The sequence below is a fragment of the Lytechinus variegatus genome, chromosome 7 (assembly GCF_018143015.1).
Source record: "Lytechinus variegatus isolate NC3 chromosome 7, Lvar_3.0, whole genome shotgun sequence".
In the NCBI taxonomy this organism is placed as follows: domain Eukaryota; kingdom Metazoa; phylum Echinodermata; class Echinoidea; order Temnopleuroida; family Toxopneustidae; genus Lytechinus; species Lytechinus variegatus.
Genome location: NC_054746.1, coordinates 32,305,940 through 32,324,707, shown reverse-complemented (window position 1 = coordinate 32,324,707; position 18,768 = coordinate 32,305,940). Strand labels below are relative to the sequence as shown.

At 35.2% G+C, this 18,768-nt stretch overlaps 1 protein-coding gene across 3 annotated transcripts in view; it reads left to right on the top strand.

Moving 5' to 3' along the window:
* The window catches only part of LOC121419035 (ryanodine receptor 2-like), a 222,160-nt gene that overhangs the window by 56,281 nt on the left and 147,111 nt on the right, over positions 1-18,768 (top strand). For 2 of the 3 annotated variants that reach the window (XM_041613312.1, XM_041613311.1), the window contains exons 1-6: positions 15,937-16,061; positions 16,466-16,676; positions 17,075-17,179; positions 17,636-17,739; positions 17,997-18,080; positions 18,532-18,691. In XM_041613312.1, the coding sequence (XP_041469246.1) occupies positions 16,024-16,061; positions 16,466-16,676; positions 17,075-17,179; positions 17,636-17,739; positions 17,997-18,080; positions 18,532-18,691 (702 nt within the window). In that variant the 5' untranslated portion in view covers positions 15,937-16,023. Of the gene's footprint in view, positions 1-7,348; positions 7,447-8,227; positions 8,348-9,080; positions 9,123-9,565; positions 9,688-10,677; positions 10,806-11,202; positions 11,268-11,766; positions 11,903-12,373; positions 12,476-12,997; positions 13,117-13,743; positions 13,878-14,318; positions 14,558-15,868; positions 16,062-16,465; positions 16,677-17,074; positions 17,180-17,635; positions 17,740-17,996; positions 18,081-18,531; positions 18,692-18,768 lie in introns of those variants that run through there. The other variant, XM_041613313.1, reaches the window with a different exon arrangement.

Below are 18,768 nucleotides of genomic sequence, written 5' to 3'. Positions count from 1 at the left end.
GGGTAAACTATTTTGGAATCTTGTACATGAAGTGGTGGAGAAAGCAATGTAAATTAATCCATTGCCAACTGGAACTGGATGGTTCCGTTACAATTTTTTAAGGAATTACAGAATTCAATATTCAGTATTCAATGTGTTAATGTGCCTCATTTCTAAGTCAAACATTTCACATGTAAATTGATACATTCTACATTTTTATATCCTGATGTTTGATTGGATAAGTCTTTTACAAGGTGAAGGTTGATTCTCCTCATCGTCTATCTGGTATGTCTGCTGTGATATAACCTTGGTGGTCTAATTCCAAGGGATTAGTGTATGAGATAGATGATGAAATCAGAGTTAGCAGATAACACTGTTAGAAGCCCTTTCCAGAATGTTCTAAGCCATTTACCAGGTACGTCTAGGCTCAGTTCACACAAGGTATTGGTGCGTTCACACCTTCCCAATTTTAAAAAGAAAAAAAAGGTATGTCAGTAGAACTGACGTCACCATCTTAGAGGCTAAAGCCATTGTCGTGCATGCATTGGTGATTTGCAACTGGTGCATCTTATGACAGCTCTGTTCATGTGTTTTTATATATTCTCTGAGGGAGGGTGCTATGAGGTAATGACATCATATGCATAAGGTCTATTATGTGAACTGATTCCAGCCTTTGAATACTTGATGATCATTCACACCCTCCTGGATTGAAAGAATGCATATTCTTCTTTCCTCACTTCTCTGTTTGGGTTGGTAGGTAGGGGGTGGGGGGATGGTGGGAGACAGAGAGAGAGAAGGGGGGAAGGAGGGGATGGAGAAGCGATCAAATCTTGTGTGATGTCATATGTGATGAAATGCCAGATTGAATTCCAAAAGCACATTACTTAGCATCAGGGATGGATAGGATCAAATATCAGCAATGATCAGGGAATATGAACATAATATATCTTAAAGCAACTCTAAATTGAACAGAACATCTTGGATGTTGATGCATCCAGATTTTTAGAGAATCTATCAAAGATGGTGAGCATAAGATACAAGGTGACGAAGGACTGAAATATTTACAGTAAAAAAACATCTTATTCATGCAATGAGTCTCTGGACAGTTTGAGATTATAGAAAGGATATTGTAATCATATATGAAGAAAAAGCTTATCTACTAATTTATAATTTATAGATAATCCTTTGTAATATGAATTGACTTTAGATTTTGTTAAACTACAACATTTATTAATTTAAATATCAGATCAAAAAGATGCTGATGCATAAGAATGATCAAGGATATGCAATTAGCACACGAACTTGTAATTGCAATATAATTGATAAGTAATTATGTAAAATCTTCTGTAGAACAGGACTAAAAATTCACATAAAAGATGTCTTACACATACGTTTTTCCTTAAATACAATGACTTGTGTGAAGAATGGCAGTATTTAAATAGTAAAAGGTATGATAATAACATTGTCATCTATCTACAAGTAATCAAATGTGAGGAAATTTAGCGTTATTATCCTTTCAACATAATATCTGTCATGAAAAAAAGTAGTTAGAAAACGTGCACAATAATTTATTCAAAGTATAGTTGAAAATTTTAAAGGTAAATGCTAGTTTTGGTAATGATATCAAAATGAGTTCGTACAGAATCCAATGAAATGACCACCAAAGTGTCTGTTTGTATAAATAAAACGCATGTGGCAAAGGATTCTGGAAGAAATTGTGTAATTGCTGAGAAATCAGCAAATAGCACAGGATTCGGGTAGAGCGTCGGGCCCGATGCTCTAAGCAATAATTATACATTGTCCCACGTGCGCTTATCTGTGTTGGGGATCTTTGGTGTGAACATTTTTCAGCGTAGATTTCAAGATTCACAAAGTTCAGTTAATGTAACTGTACCAGATCTAGATCCTCGATGATATACTGACAATTAAGCCTTGTTTTACAGACTTTCTCATGAAATAAGTGTTTAATACAACTACTGGAATTTCTCTTTAATTGCCATGTGCATAACTTTATAGATGTGTGAATAATTTTAAACTACTCATTATTCATATGGAGAAGTATTCTAGTTTGACTGCCTACATGTATTTCTTAGCTTCACTTATAAAAATAACAATTTTGCCAACTATCTTCTACAATGACTAATGATAATGATGTGTACCTTTTGTCTTACATCTGTGAAACATCTGTGCATGTCTATAAAGAAATAAAGGATTTAAAGTCGTATTTGTATTTATGTGCTTATTCTGTGTTACCCATTCTGTTTGTATTGCCTTTTATGACTCTTAAACATATCCTTATGTCCTACTCATCCAACCCATATCATTTTAGCAAACCGCCCTATCAAAACGATGTGACATATGACTTACAAGAAGCGAACCAAAGCAGCTCCAAGCGATAAAATCTTGTCCAAATTACGACCCTGCTGAGCGGCACTGCTGGGAAGTGTAATGGAACAGAAATTTGTTCTATTTTTAAAAAGTGCAGTAAGCCGGGCTTTAGGGTAAGAGGTGCTGATAGCAGTGATGTGTAACAGATTTACACCAAAGTAAAAATTTAGAATCGGAAGGGGTGCGGGTGGGGGGGGGTCCTGTAGCATGGGTTGAAAAGGGCAATAGTTTATTTCACATACCTTTTTTTCAGGATATCATCAGTAACTGAATTAGAAATCTATATTTTCAAGTTTGTTTAATGTGAAATAAGGGCAATATTGCATACCTGTGTAAATTCCTGCCTTGCATAAATGAATGTGTATTCACTGAAGATTTTACACAGGTACTTCATTTTCTGTTTTGACACTCCTTCCAAATTATAAATTATTTTTTTTTAATCCATATTAATTTTGTACAATTAATGAACTTGACATGTTTGTGTGTATGTTTTGTGTATCACGTCCTGGGAAGGAGGAGAAGGGAAACAGTTTGATATTGCAGGGCTCAAATTAAGAATTTAAAGGGGCAGGGCCATTTTTTAAAGGGCACTTTCAGCTTGGGGCAAAGTGGCCTTGGATACCCCAAAATTTCAAGGGACATCAAGGCCATTTTTAAAGGCATGAAGGCTACTTTTAAAGGGCAGCTTATTCCAGTCAAAAGGGCACTAAGGCAAGTTTTTCTAAAAATGACAAGGATATTATTCAACCTATGGAAATTCTTTATTAGAAAGTAGATCTAGATCTATGATAGGGAAGAAATTCTTTCAGGGGCACCAGAATAAATTCTGGTGAAAATATTTGGGGCTCCACTTTTCTGGGGCTGCCTTTCCGTTTCCAATCCAATCCAATTCAAATGGGATTTGATACAGCGCCTTTTCCTTTTGGTTACAAAGCGCTGCGCACACACTACTCCATGTTTGGGCCAATAAGACAATAACTGAACACCTCAGAATGGTTAGCTTGAAATGATTAGTTGTTTGATGTTATTGTTGAGTTTCCTGCCAAAACTCCCACCCAAATTCTTGACTAAGAGATATAAAAAGAAGATCACATCAATTCAGACTTCTCAGCCAGATAACATCACTATTGCCAAACAATAACCTTAAAGTCTATTTTAAAAGGGAAGTAACATTCCACAGATATCCAAAATTGCTTTAAATCAACGTAATCTAAAATTCAATGTAGATAAGGAGTAGAAATCATTCCACAAAAGTCCCATCATAAATCACATCATGATGTACCGTAAGTAACGGTGTATTAACCGCACCTTTTTCTCGGCGGGGTAGAAGCAAAAGTCGGGGGTGCGGTTTATACACGGTGACGGGGTCTGAGCCAGCCCGCCGTAACCCCTCCCGTACATGTACGATGTCTGCCAGTTCACAACACATCGAGTGGCCGGGCGTAGCCGCCCAGGCAATGTCGTTTAGAGGGGTATGAGCCGCGGGTAATGGGAAGCGATTATTGCAATATTAATTAAATGTTGTCCATAACAAACGCACTCACCTTCATGACACTAATTTTGACTTTATTCTCGATTCAAAGTAGTGAAGTTCCCTGACTAATTTAAAAGAGACGCCAAGCATACTCGGTAATATTTTGTCACCGCTGAGCGAGAGTTGAGTGAGCTTAGAGATTGCGTTGTAATGTGGTTACAGTGCGACTTAAGCTGGCGCTATTCAAAGTCCCGTTTCGCGCCAGCTTTTTTTTTCTTTCCTGTTTGCTTTTCATAAGATACCATGTAAACCACGCACGAGAGAGAGACGGCACGAAGCCGTAAAAAAACAACTGGAAAAAATGCCAATTTCTTTGTTTCTTGAACCTTCCTATAATCCCGTATCCAAAATTCATGCTAAGACATCAAATTTCTGAAAGTGATTGTGAGATTGTGATGCAAGAAATGTGAATGTTTCTTCCTCCTACGCTGGGAAAGACACAGATCATAATTTGATAAGATGTACTGGCATGACTTGTACTGTATCGTAGTTTGCAATGTAATGGCAGTGCTGTGTGTGTGTACACTGTGACTGTGAGGTGAGCGAGTGTGTAAGTTGCCAATATTGGCGGGACCGTTCTTTCTTTCTAACATTTGTAGATGAATTGATCAAGAACAGCATATTTCTGCATACCGGTAATCTCTTTGGATACTTTGAAATCTTAAAAGCTTAGATTTTGTTTCTCCGTACCTCAAATATGCATGTAAATGTGAGAAGATTTTTTTTTTTTTTTTTTTTTTTTTTAGTCCAAAGTTGGGGGTGCGGTTAATACACGGGTGCGGTTAATACACCGTTACTTACGGTACACACTGGCTGAGCTTGAGCTTGGCCTCAATCAGGCTGTGACAGCAGTATAGAGCAGTTATCTAGGTCAACAAAACCTGGGAAAAAATCTTCCCGTCTCTGCTGAACTGAATGCTACTAAAGTGCCGAGTTTTTCAAGAATTCCAAAAGCAATAGGACATGTCTCTAGTATAAATCAAGTGAAAATATAAATATATGTTTAATTTCACCCATAAATTATTACTTCAATGACAATTCAGAGCTTTCCTGGTCAAAGCCGATTTTTTTTGGTATTTGTTTGGTACATGTACATGTAGATGAAGAACAGCCAGACAGCACCATTATCCAGAGGGAAATTGTAATAAATAATTTTTATAAAATAGCCAAAAAAATTTGACTTTTTATTGCCATGATTGATTTTGAAGGATATAAATAAATGTCTATAGATGATTCAATCTGTAAAACATACAATGAGTATTTTTGTAATATTTTGCAAATGGACTAATAATTTATTATAAATAATGATTAATTTGAGGCCTTATATTGTATATAGGAATGTTTCAACAGATGATTTTTTCGGGCAGTCATTTCTCCATTATGCAAAAATTCCCTGGATAAAGCAGTTTAGTATGAATGTGATGTATGAAAAGGTGGAGGATTGGCAGCTATACTGGTACACCCCTTCACTCAGGGGATCATGTATTACTCTTCTCATTTTCTTTACAGTACCTACATTATCCTTTATGCTAGTCATTAAACTCACAATTACTCTATAAAATTGGAGAACAACACGTTCAATGAACCAAATCTGTTGTTCTTTATGTAGTTGAACAGCGAGTTAAAGAATTGTGGAGGGTATCGTGATAATTTGTTCATATCTAATGTAGAAAGTGAGTAAAGCTCTGTATGTGTAGTTGTATATGTGATTCCCTAGAAATATGGGTCTGAATATTTGGTTTAGTGGTTCGAAGGTTATCTGAATGCCTTAATGATGTGACTTTGTGTGTGTGTGTGTGTGTATATAATATATTTATACATTTATATACAACAAAACAAATTTTTTAATTTTTTTTAAAAGTAATTGATAAGGAGCAATACAAACAAAACATATTGGGTGTTGATTTCAACCTTTTGATTTAGGAAAGGCCTAAAGATGGGCTCTTAATGCAAATTTTATATGTGTATTAATATTACATCCATAACAAGCTAAGGTTTTTATAAAATATATTCACCTGCTAACTCCATTTTCTCAGGTTTGAATGCTGTTCAAATTGGTTTTTCTATTATAATTTAATAAATTTCATTGTTTTTATTTACCCTTAGGTAGGATATGTGTACTGCATATTTGTAAACTTACTGAGTCCCCTCGTTAAACATAAATTATTACCATGTCCCTAGGTGAGGTTGTTAAATCTTCAGTCCTCTTTTTGTTACTAAGCAGCCACTCAACCATTCAGTTTTTTAAACCACTAACAATCAGTTAAATTCTGGGAGGATGAATTCCAGTATATACTTGAATATTGTGTCTTTAAAGTTGTGGTTATTCTACATCTAAGTTAGAGAGCCAGTGCGGAAGTAGTCGCCCCTGCGGAAATACTCAACTATCATATTACCATGCAATTTATCAGGCCCATGGGCTATTAAAAACAAGAGAGAAGAAAGAAAATCGACGAAACCATCAAAAGTGTCCTTCGGTTCCATCATCCAATGTTTATTTGTTGTGCGGCCTGGGCTCCGCTTTTCAATGTATTTCTAATACCACTTTCTACTGTGAAAGACATCTCAAGGGGGTGTGAGAAAGGGTCAGCTACCAATCTTCCAATGTTTAATGTGTAACACGATCACAAAGGGGTCCGGTAAGTGCCTCGTAGGTGCACATTAGCGACATATTGATTGACAAGGTGTCAAACGCAGTAGTACAGCTATGGCCAATCTGGCGATAGCCGATGGAGGGGTGGTCATGCGATATGGGACATGCAAGTGCACTAACGGTAATTGATTGTAAGGCAATCTAAGAGAAATTGGCAAACAGGAGCAAAATAGAGAAAGATAAGGCTCAGGCTATAGATTCTAGGCTAACGACAAAGAATGCAATGATTTTGATGGAGGAAGGGAAGGGGAGAAGCACTGAATGATATGTGTATTCTGTTCAAGTCTCAAGCACAATAAAACTTAATTTTCAATGCAAACTAACAATATCACTGCCCTGTTTCCCTTGTCGAGGGCCTAGTCTTATCATTCTTGAAAGAACCCGTTTAGTCTTATCATTCTTGAAAGAATATTTCCTTACATCAATCAATGCCCATGTTTCTAATGGGACAATGATGCTTGCCCATCCCCATAAAGATCTACAAAATACAATAACAGCTTGATTGATTAAAAAAAAAGAATTATGGATAACACAATTGGATAGTGATTAAATCTCTGTGTATATGAATTACAAAATCAAAAAGATTGATAACTGAATGAATATATATGAATATATTTGTAGCTCTAGAAATTGAAATATTGAATAGATAATTGGTAATCTTACTAAGGATAAGTTATATATAAATACAGTAAATGAATTATGAAGTAAATGATTAAATATAGATGATATTTCAGGTTTTCAAATAGACAGCCTATAATCATATATTTTCATATATTCCTTTCTTTTGTCTTTAGGCAAATATCTAGCTGTCCTTGAGAATGGTAATGTTTGTATTGTACCAAGGAAAACTTGTAACTTAGATGACACAATCTTCTGTTTCCAACAATCAAGGGTGAGTATGTTGATATGATGTGGTTGATTATTATTATTTTAATTTCCTCCCTCCTAGTATTTATCATACATGTACATGTATTTGAATGCAGATATTCTTTCATTCTTTTATCATTTGACTTATTTCTTTGCAAAATTACAACAAATTACCAAACAGAAAACTGTATTGCCCATAGGCACACTTTCTTGCATTGGTATGGCCAAAAACAGAGCATACTTGATTTAGAATTATGAGACAGCGTAACATGTACTCCTCTGTTTGTGAGCATGTTGATAGGTGTCTTTTGATTTTTTCCTTCAGATTATATTGTATTAGATGTGATCTGTTCATGCTGTGACATGGATACTTGATGGTAGACTTGATTGCATGTTTTCCATGTATATTATGAAAAAAGTGTTATTTTGTTTATCATGGTATGATTATACCAGATTAAAGAAAAATAAAATAAGATATTTGAATACCATTACTTATCAGGTGTTTATTGTTGCTACTACTCAAATCATTGCTACTCGAGCCATATTCAGCTCATCTCATCTGGCTTACAGTCATTATCAGGACTTCACTCACTATCAAGAAAAGAATACCTCTAATTTCCTCTGTCCTATTTCAATTTTCTGCCTGTATTTCCTTTCCCTTCTTCATATTACGCATGGTGAACTGTAAACCTTCTTCTCGTTATTAACTCCACCATGCAAACCTACAAAGATCTTCTGATTGTCGCTTTTGTTTTTTTTATAGAAGAAATAAGAAGAATAATATGACATTTTGTTCTCATTGACAGGAGGATCTTGCTAACTATGATAGCAAGCAGGATCATGGTATGGGCAATGCAGACATCAAGTATGGAGATTCAACAGTACTTATTCAACACATGAAGACAGGCCATTGGCTCTCTTATCTGGTATGACATATATATATCTATATCTCACCCTTTGTTTATTTTTGGTGTACCTTTTAAAGAATGTTGATTGTCATTTTGTTATATAGTGAATTCATAATTTAAATTTTGATCATGATAATTAAAATTTAATTTGAATTGATCTGCTGTTTTAAAAGTTTATAACTGATTCAAAATGAGTTTGTGATATTTGCATTTTAGTGTCTCTGTCTGATTTTTAATAAAGGAGTTGCATTCTTCTTGACTTTGATAGCTATTATAATAATTTCAATACTATTAATACTGATAGTAATTATACATGCTTATTAAATGTTCAACTTTTACTGAAATTTCATGCTGAAGAATATGATATGATTGATTTATATTTCTTTACAGTTTTTTTATCTATATAATTTTTAATCTCCTTCACAGCTAAGGTATTTAATGCAAAAAGTTGCCTCCATGGCTTTGTTTTATTTAAGATTTCACAACAGCTTTCCCATTCCTCTATTATTTTTGTATTTTAGAAGATTGTGGGAAAAAATGAACATGAATCCCACATATAGTGTAGTTCAGAGTTTATGTATCTAAAAGATTGACAATGTGTTCATTTAAAAACAAATAGTTGGATTAGTCACACAAAAAAAACATTTGTAAATTACTTTGTAGGAGAAGTTGAATTTCAGGAAGGAAATGATTTTTCATTTTTAAAGAGATGGATTTTGAATACATATTTGGTATTTTATTTCTATTCCAGGTTGTTGAAAGTGTTGTTGGAGGAAGAGCAGCTGAGAGGAAGGTATGTTATTCTTGATTTATTCAGTATAACACAGAAAGGTGTGTTTGGTGATTAAACTCTAACAGATGCTTGTCAAAGATAGGTTTTATGGTAAAAATCTATTTCATACAGTTGAAAATAGATTGTAATAAAAATGGAGTACACTGGTAAAAATTTTGTTACATCTGAACAATCAAGAGATCCAGTTAGAGGCTGCAGATATCTAATAATGTGAAGTAATTAAAATGTGGTATGACTTCAAAGAATAATAAGTAGTACAAGACCTTAAACATATTAATAAACTCTCCATAGTATAAGGTGTGAAAATATGACTCTCAGCAATTGATACCTTCACTGCCTTGTGTTTACCAGTACTGTATGAAAAAAAAGTTAGCTTCTAGGAATCTGCTAGGTATTTCACCTCAATCAAAACGACCATTATCCCTTTGTTACCATGACAACAGGTAGTGATGTTGCCAGAGGGTCATATGGATGATGGGTTCTCGGTTGTGAGAGCAAGGGCGGAGGAGTCAAGATCAGCCGGAATCATCAGAAAGAGCACATTGCTTTTCAATCAGTTCTTTGAGTGAGTCACAATCTTGAGTTTTGCTTAATCTCACATTTCATCTTTTATTTTGTAATGTAATTGTCATTATTGTTGTTGTTGTTATTATTATCAACATCTCCTAAAAAAGGAGAAGAATCTTAATTGTGGAGAGTGTGTTTCCTTTTAGCAAAAATCAAAATCATACATGTCTTCAATATCAAACTGCAATAAAATGTCACAAGTCATCTTTTATTATGAGTGCTAGCAATTACACATAAAAGAACATTAGAAAGAAAAAAAAGCATGCTTAATAAATGATATCATCTCTAGGTGCTGCACGTTGTGCAATTCCTGAATAAAAGGTATTTCATGGGTTCCATGACGTTTGCTCCGGCGACGATTGCTCCACTCTAAATTCCACACATTAATCGAATGACCAACTTCAACCTTTGGTTTAACACTATACCCTACCCTAAACCTAACCTAAAACTTTATTGCAATCCTAACTCTACTTGTTAGACCAAATTAAGCCCGGAGCAATAGTCGAAAGAGCTTATGTCGTGTCACCATTTCATGAAGCCTATCATTATACTCTCTACATTGGAAATATATTAAAAATCAGTGAAATCATTACTTAAAAATGCAAATTGGCGAATTGTCAATGAATCTTGCAAGATTTTATCATTTAATTACATGTTTAACCTATATTTCATTTTATTTTCAAACATTGACATTGGGCAAATTGTTTATAATTCTGACCAATTTAAGACATGAAAGCAGATTAATTCAAACCTTAGACCTTTGTGTTTCCATAAGGGCTAATACAAGTAAATTCTGTCACTCATTTGCAAGACCAAGAAGTCTTCAGTGCTTGTCATATACCACATGTGAAAAGCTTTATAAAACAATACTCTTATTCTAAAATCACCTCTCTGATCTTTTATTTCTATGTGTCATTTAAATGATCAATATTTTCTATATTCTTTCCTGCTCACTTTTATATTCCTTTTTTTCCTGATTTGTTTGCAGTGCTTTGGACTCCTTGAGGGCCGAGAAGGACGATGACCAGCTGGCCTGGAATAGCTTTGACCTTGGCTCTGTGGTTGATATACTCCAGGATCTCATTGAGTACTTCTCAGAACCAGAGGAAGATGAAGGTAGGAGATAACATTTCATTTTAACTTACTTTCTTCTTCCTTATTTGCTATGCTCGACCAGAATTTTCAGAATATGATTGTACACCATATTCTTTTGCAGACCAAATATTTCCAGAGTTTCTTTGCTTTTTCTTTCAAAATTTAAGAACACATGTTAGCAAGTGTAATTATCACAGTTGTTTATTTCATGAGTTTACAAAATAAAATTCACTGTTGGGAAGGGAAAAAAGGTACATAGATATTGTACAGTGATTAATTTCTGCGAGATTAGACATGTCTGTCATTGCTTTTGAATTGCAGTGATGTTTTTTTAACAGTTTTTACTTCGGTTTGCTGTCAAAAGTTGTGGAAATAATCATGCTATCAAAGGAAAGGAATTCTTCATTTTTAATTTCAGATCATGAAGAGAAACAGAAGAAATTAAAAGCCTTGAGGAATCGACAGGATCTGTTCCATGAAGAGGTGAGCGTTGTCAGACTTTCTTAACCTCTTGAATACTGAATACTCTCATTGTCATAGGCTTTGTACAGGGAACACCTATCTCCAGTATGCGATTGAATAAGAATTGCATTTGATATTTTCTGGATAGTATTTGGAGAAAGTTTCGGCAGAAATTGTAAATCAATTGAATGTGTTTTGTTCCAGTTGTTGACAAATGTAGTTAATAATACACTATTTCTTTATTCCATTTGGATTCTGACAAATTCTGCAAGGTTTATCTGTGTAGGCCTCATAATTTAAAGTTGGCAAGTGCAATTTTAAGAGAAAGACAGATAGATGTAAAAGAGGTGGTGAGATATGGGGGGGATGTGCAGGAGAAAATAGTGGAGAAAAAAGAGGCAAGTGAGAGAATGAGAGATTCAGAAAGAACACATGTTTGTTGTTCAAACTTTTTGGGTATTCATCTATTTTTATGATTAAAACTTTATTTGCAAAAACTAACTATTGCCATATTTTTCAGGGTATGGTCAAACTGGTGCTGGAAACCATTGACAAGCTGAGCATCTTCAAGAGTGGACGGGACTTTGCTGCAATAGTAGGAGAGGATGCAGGAGACCTCTGGCAAGACATCGTCACCTACCTCTACAAACTCCTTGGTAAGCCACTTCTCTGACAATTGTTACAATATATAGACTAAGATAAGCGGACCATGAGCTCTGTTTTACTATATGTGAACAAAGCTTTATTTTTTTGTTGTACAGTAGTGTTTGGTGTACAGTAGCACATAAATGCAAAATATAATTATTTATAAGTATTCCCTGAGGACATACAATGGTAATTACTTTTTTCTAGATTTTGCTAGATGATTCTTGTACGACATCCTTTTTTTACTCTGTGCTTGGCATTACACAAAGGCGCATCACCTAGATTTATGTGTTCATGTAGTTAACATCAGGCTTGGTAATGTTGCAATTTGTCAACATTGGAACGACACTGTCAAGCAAATAATGAATAAGATGTACGTATAGTAGTAATAGTGAATAAGTATTTGGTATGTGTTAAAGCTGCTGGCTCGACAATGCATTTGACGTCTGTGATATTGACTTGATTTGGTTTTGTTTATGCAGCCGCCATGATCAGGCATAACCACAACAACTGTGCCTTATTTGCCCAGTCAGTCAGGTTGGATTGGCTTATTAACAGACTAGAGAGTCAACAAGCATCAAAAGGTCAGTGATGGATACTTGTTTTCAATATTTTCATTTTATACTTAAACCTTCTCTATCACTTGTTCTGTCTCTCACTATTTCCTAATTCTTCTGTCTTTCATATCCTCCTTTCTTCCTCTCATTCTCTTATTTCTCATGTCCCTTCCTCTCTCCCTCCATCCCCTCTAATCTTCCCATTCCATTTCCATTTCTTTTCTTCCTTAAAAAAAAAATGAAGGAAGTTATAAATCTAGCAAGTCAAATTATGTTTGGACATAAATTTTAATTTTCTGCTGTAAGTAGCTGTCCCATACTAGTATTGTTTTTACTACTTTTGCTAGTTTGTCCACAGCTCAAGTCAAAGTTAGACTAGATTAAATGAATAACAGTCTCTTTTAAAGATGATAGGAGAATATTCACTTTTGGTCATGGTTGTTCATTCTATATTTTGATTTCATTTAGCTGAAAGTGTTTAATATCATATTTCTCATAAACTTCAGATAAGACTGCATTGACTCAACTGATCTTGTTTGTTGTTTGTAGGTGTGTTGGAGGTGTTACATTGTGTGCTACTTGGTAGTCCTGAAGCTCTTAACATCATCAAAGAGAACCACATCAAATCAATGATATCACAGCTAGAAAAACATGGCAGAGATCCAAAGGTAACAAAATCAAATCAAATTATTTATAGATTGAACGCATTTGGACCGTATCGTACAAGAACTGGTCAATCCCTATTAAGTCTGTGGTTATCACATAATTCAGCAATCAGCGGGTTAATTGATTTTTATCCAGCTGATGCCACCATTTTGTCTTTATAATTATGATTTTTTGGGGGGATGTAGTTGGGATAAATTTCTTTTGGAGACTTGAGTTTTTACATTTTTTGTGGTTAAAATGTACTATTGATTTGTACGATGAAGAAGTAGTTTTTTTTTCCCTTGTAAATTCCATTTTAGTACCCTATTAAACTGAAGATGTTTTTGTGTTACCCCCCCTAAAAAAAGGGAAGGAGTTTCTCAGGAAAATACTTCTACATGAAGATTATATATCATGAATATAGGTGTTTGTTTTTCTCTTCAAATATCTCCAGATATATAAGATGAATGTGGGGTTCTTCACATTTTGTAAGACTATTTTGCATTATTCATCCCATGGCTTATGGCATGTAAGTGTGTAACCTTCATTTATTGAAATCCATTTTAAACCATGGATTCTTTATAGTTACAGATTATTTCCATAAAGCTCTGAGATCCATGCTTGTATTTTGATACATCCTTTCATTTTAGGTGTTGGATGTTCTATGCTCGCTGTGTGTTGGCAATGGTGTAGCAGTACGATCCAATCAGAACCTTATATGTGACAACCTTCTTCCTTCAAGAGATCTCCTCCTTCAGACAGCAGTAGTTGATGAAGTAGTTTGGTAGGTCACATGTCCACTCTCAACATTGTTTTCATGGTACTTGTATTGATTGAATACAAGGGTTTTGTAGACGAAATGTTAGACAGTGAAAATATGCTCAATAACTTGTCATATTTTTGGTCATGATATTTTTTTTTCTGATTTTTGCTCTTATAACATATTATTTTAACAGTGCTTGGTCTTCATCAATGTGTTCTAGCAGACATATCTATTTGCTGAAAGTTGAAAGAAATTATGATACTCTTAGCTCTACATATACATGTACCTCAAAAAGGAATTGTTTATAGATTTAATAATTAATGTATCATCCACTGTAATTCAATGTTATTGTTGCAAAATTATATTTGTTGTTTTTCTTCCCTATTTTACTATAAAACAGGTTTGAATGATTGAAATATTGCATTCTTAGCACTAATACTGTAATAATTTATTTGCAAACAGTATGCGTCCCAACGTGAGCATCTGTGTAGATAAGAAGAGCACAGTCTACAAGAAATGGTACTTTGAGGTTGCCATCGACAAGCAGGAAGCGGCCACATCCAGACCCGTACACTTCAGAGTAGGGTGGGCAACGACTTCGGGGTTCCGCACCTACCTGAGGGGCGGGGAAGGATGGGGAAACTCGGGTGTCGGTGATGACCTTTACTCCTTCGGCTTTGATGGCATGAATCTGTGGACAGGTTAGGGATGTTTGGTAGAAAAGAGGCATGTTAAGACATACCTTAGCCCTGTAACAGAGGTTTGCGATGAAGTGCAAATATGAAGAACAATTCTTTGATATTGGTTCCAGGTTAGCGTTCTGAAGGCAATGCACATTTAACAATGATCTTAATCTTGGCCAATTACATTTAGCAATTGATTGCAAACCTTTGTGTTTTGAGGGCATGGGGATATTTCAGAAAGTCTTTCACAAATTATGAAGAACCAAGTGTGGCATGGGGTATGGAGTGCCTAAAGTGAAGTGCCAAGTGCAGTGCCAAAAATATTTGTTGATTTTTTAAGCTTTCCATTTTAATATTAACTCTGACCAATTTTAGAATAAGATATACCGTGCATGATAAATGTATGTCATAAAGAATGATAATATATGCTAAGCAGTTGTTGAGGATGTGGTTGAAAAGTATTAAATGTTCACTTTGCCATACTCTAAAATCTGGCGTAATCTTATGGACAGCTTCATAAAACTTCCTCTGGCATTCCACTGGTTTCTGTTCTAAGGGCATTTCATGATCCATTTTATTCAGTATATCACAGCCATACATATTGGCCTGAATTCACAAAGGTGGTTTTGAAAACCCACGGTTGAATCCATGGTTTATGCAGATTTCCTGTATAAATTACGCTTAATTTAGCGCGTATCTGGCGCCTATATTAAAAATTCCAATGCTGATGCGCGCTTTTGTCACAGTGCGCCAAATTGACGCCTGTTACCATGGTATGATACGCTATTTTATTCATGATTCCACTGTTTTCTTTCATGAGTCCACTCTTCAAACAGAGGACTCATGAGTTAAATAGCGTATCTAACCATGGTAACAGGCGTCAATTTGGTGCACTGTGACTAAAGCGCGGATCAGAAATTGAATTTTTTTATACAAGCGCCAGATACGCGCTAAATTAAGCGTAATTTATACAGGAAATCTGCATAAACCATAGACTCAACCATGGGTTTTCAAAACCACCTTTGTGAATTCGGGTCTATGTTTCAGACCTAAAAGGAAAAATTACCTTTTTCATTCCATGATAAGATAACCCATCAGTTGAGGTCCTGTTCACCTGCCCACCTCTTTATCAACATGTCATATGAAGAAAGAGAAGGGGAGACTTAGATATACATGTAGAAACAGTTTTATGGCAGCCATGTTTTATTGAGATACAAGCTGTGGATGCATGGAAATGGATTTATATTGTCTTTTTTATCCCTTCTCCTTCCCTCTTAATTTAAAATAGTTATTAGCATTCATGATGTAAATTTTCTGTAATATCTGTAGGTGGTGTCAGCAAGGCTGCTCCATGGAGCGGGAATCGTCTCTTGTCCAAGGGTGACATTGTTGGTGTGTGCTTTGACCTCAGTGTGCCTCGCATCCTCTATCATGTCAACGGAAGCCCTATCAAGGCTTCTTTTGAAGGCATCAATCTAGAGGGCATGTTCTTTCCTGTTCTTAGTTTCTCTGCTAGGGTTAGGTGAGTATTTATTTTAGGGAAACAGTATTAATCTAGAAAGCTAATGCTATCGGTTGGGTCTGAAGATCTATGAAAAGAAGCTATGCTGGCATGATTTCCCATCATGCCTCTGTTCTAAACCTTTATCTTGGGGTATATTCTTTCCTGTCATTAGTTCTTTGCTATTGTTCGGTTGGTATTTATTAATTTTTTTTAGGGGAGAGGAGAAGAAGAACACCAATAGGAAGGTGATAATGATTTAAGTTTGGTCTGTCTGAAGAGAAAGAGAATAAGATCAATTGATCCATGGAATTGTCCTTGTAGTAATATTTCAAGACTTGCAAATGGAAAAATGAACTATGTTTTAATGAAGGCCAATACTGGAATTTAAATGATTTGTGTTTACTTTTGGTTTCCTCTTGTAGTGCTCGATTCATCCTTGGAGGCAAGCACGGTCGATTCAAGTACTCACCACCCAAGGGTTTTGCTGCAGTGTGTGAGAGTGTTCTCCCGAAGGAGAGACTGAAGATAGAGCCTTGCTTCTCCTTGGGTGATGTCACTGAAGGCATCATCCAAGGACCTACTGCCTCCCAGGATCATTCAGCATTCATCCCAGCTCCCGTAGACACCTCGACTGTAAGTATCAGAGCATTAGGGTCGGTCAAGGCCCTCTCTTACAAGGAGTTGTGATTGATCTGATCAATCTCATTTCTGGAACTTTGCCATTGTGACAATTCTTCATACAGAAAATGTACACAATGTCCGATAGGGAATGAGGAGCAAACCACTTTGTCAAGACACTGATGCTTGCAGAAATATACATCATACTTAGAAAACACGTTTTTTCTTATGTTGGCAATGCATTTGAGAATTCATGATAAAAAATATTTCATTCTAGGTAAGGAATTGTTTAGAATGATTTAGGACTTGAAATTATGTTTTGCTTTAGCACTTTTTTGTTAATAGGTACTTTGTTAATACTAAATAATTTCACTATTTAAAGACAATTTCTTTTTTTTTTATTTGACTTGTAGGTGAGTCTTCCAGGTTACATTGAGATGTTGAGGGACAAGCTAGCTGAGAACATACATGAACTCTGGTGTATGAACAAGATAGAGGCTGGATGGACATGGGGACCGGTAAGACTTTCAACAGTCAACTTTACCTGTTACGACTGAATTTTGTTCATTCCATAGGATTTTTTCAGAGAACATGTCGGTGTTAACAGGTTGATAGCACTCCATTGCAAACTTTCGATGAATAGACCAATGCCATCTATAGAAAGTTGATTAATATCTTCTATGGCACTAACAATTGAACTTTACAATTAATTACAAAAAATATGATTTGTTTTGGGATCTTGAAATTATTTGAAATTGTGCAAGTTTCTTTGAGTGCCCTTTTTTAAACCAATTTATTTAACCACTTTACTTGTAGCTTAAATAGACTTTGTAACCCTTCACACTTGATATTAATAGCTGTTCTTGCTTTTGTGTCTTTTTATGCCAGTCTGTTTTCTAAATTCAAAAGCAAAAGGGGATATAATTATTTGTAATGTATTTAGTTTGATGATTTAATCTGGTTTTTGTTTTCAGGTTCGAGATGATGCCAAGAAGGTCCATGATAGTCTGATGTTCTTCTCAAGCCTTTCAGAACAAGAAAAGAATTTTGACATCACCATGGCTTACGAGACCCTAAGGTAATCATTTTCTCGAGGTATCTTGACTTCTCCTTTTTCATTGTGTATGTCTTTCATACGAGAACCTGGTAGTCTCCAAAAGAAGCTTTGTACTTTTTTGTTCACAGTACAAGGGGTTAATATGTCACCTTTTACATTAATTCTAATGGGTTTATTCAACTGTAATTGTAAATCATGCATGCACTTGTGTTAATATTTCTGTGTATTATGTATCATATTTGACAACCTATTGATTATTTTCTCGTATGTAATAACAGAACACTGATTGCATTGGGTTATCATATCAGCATTGATGAGGAGACATCTAAATCAACACTCAAGAGACTCAGACTTCCTATGAAGTAAGTCCAGTTTGTATTTTCTGTTAACCCATTGCCACCCATGTACTTAAAACCACAAGTCATGGTCTTATATCATGTGGGGTTTTCCCCCCTTTGCACTTTTAATATGTTCAATGAGTACAATTCAGCTGTACCATTTATGTCTAACATCCACCATAAACCAAAGTTTGTGGAACTTAAACCATATCTTAAAAGCGATGAACTCCCATTACCTCCCAACCTCCATCTCAACACATTTCAATAACTTATACCCTATTGGGACAATGCAAAACTTACCACATTTCTTTCTTATGTGTTGTTGACGTTCTTGATGTCCAATTGATACAAGCTGGACTAGTATGTATTTCCAACTCCCATCTCAATTCAATGTTTAGAAACTTATACCATAATTGGAAAATATTAAAAACACCACACAATTCTCCTATATGATATGATGTTCTCTCCATTGCAGCTATTTGATGTCTAATGGATACAAGCCAGCTCCTTACAACCTCTCCAACATCCATCTCAACCCTAAGATGGAGAAGCTGGTGGAACTATTGGCTGAGAATGCTCATAATGTCTGGGCCAAGGACAGGATAGCCCAAGGATGGACCTATGGTCTCTCTGAGGTAACTAATGTTTCTTAAAGAAAACCTAATATTTTCTTACAGTCTTCGTTTAACTGATTGTATAGTAATACATTTAA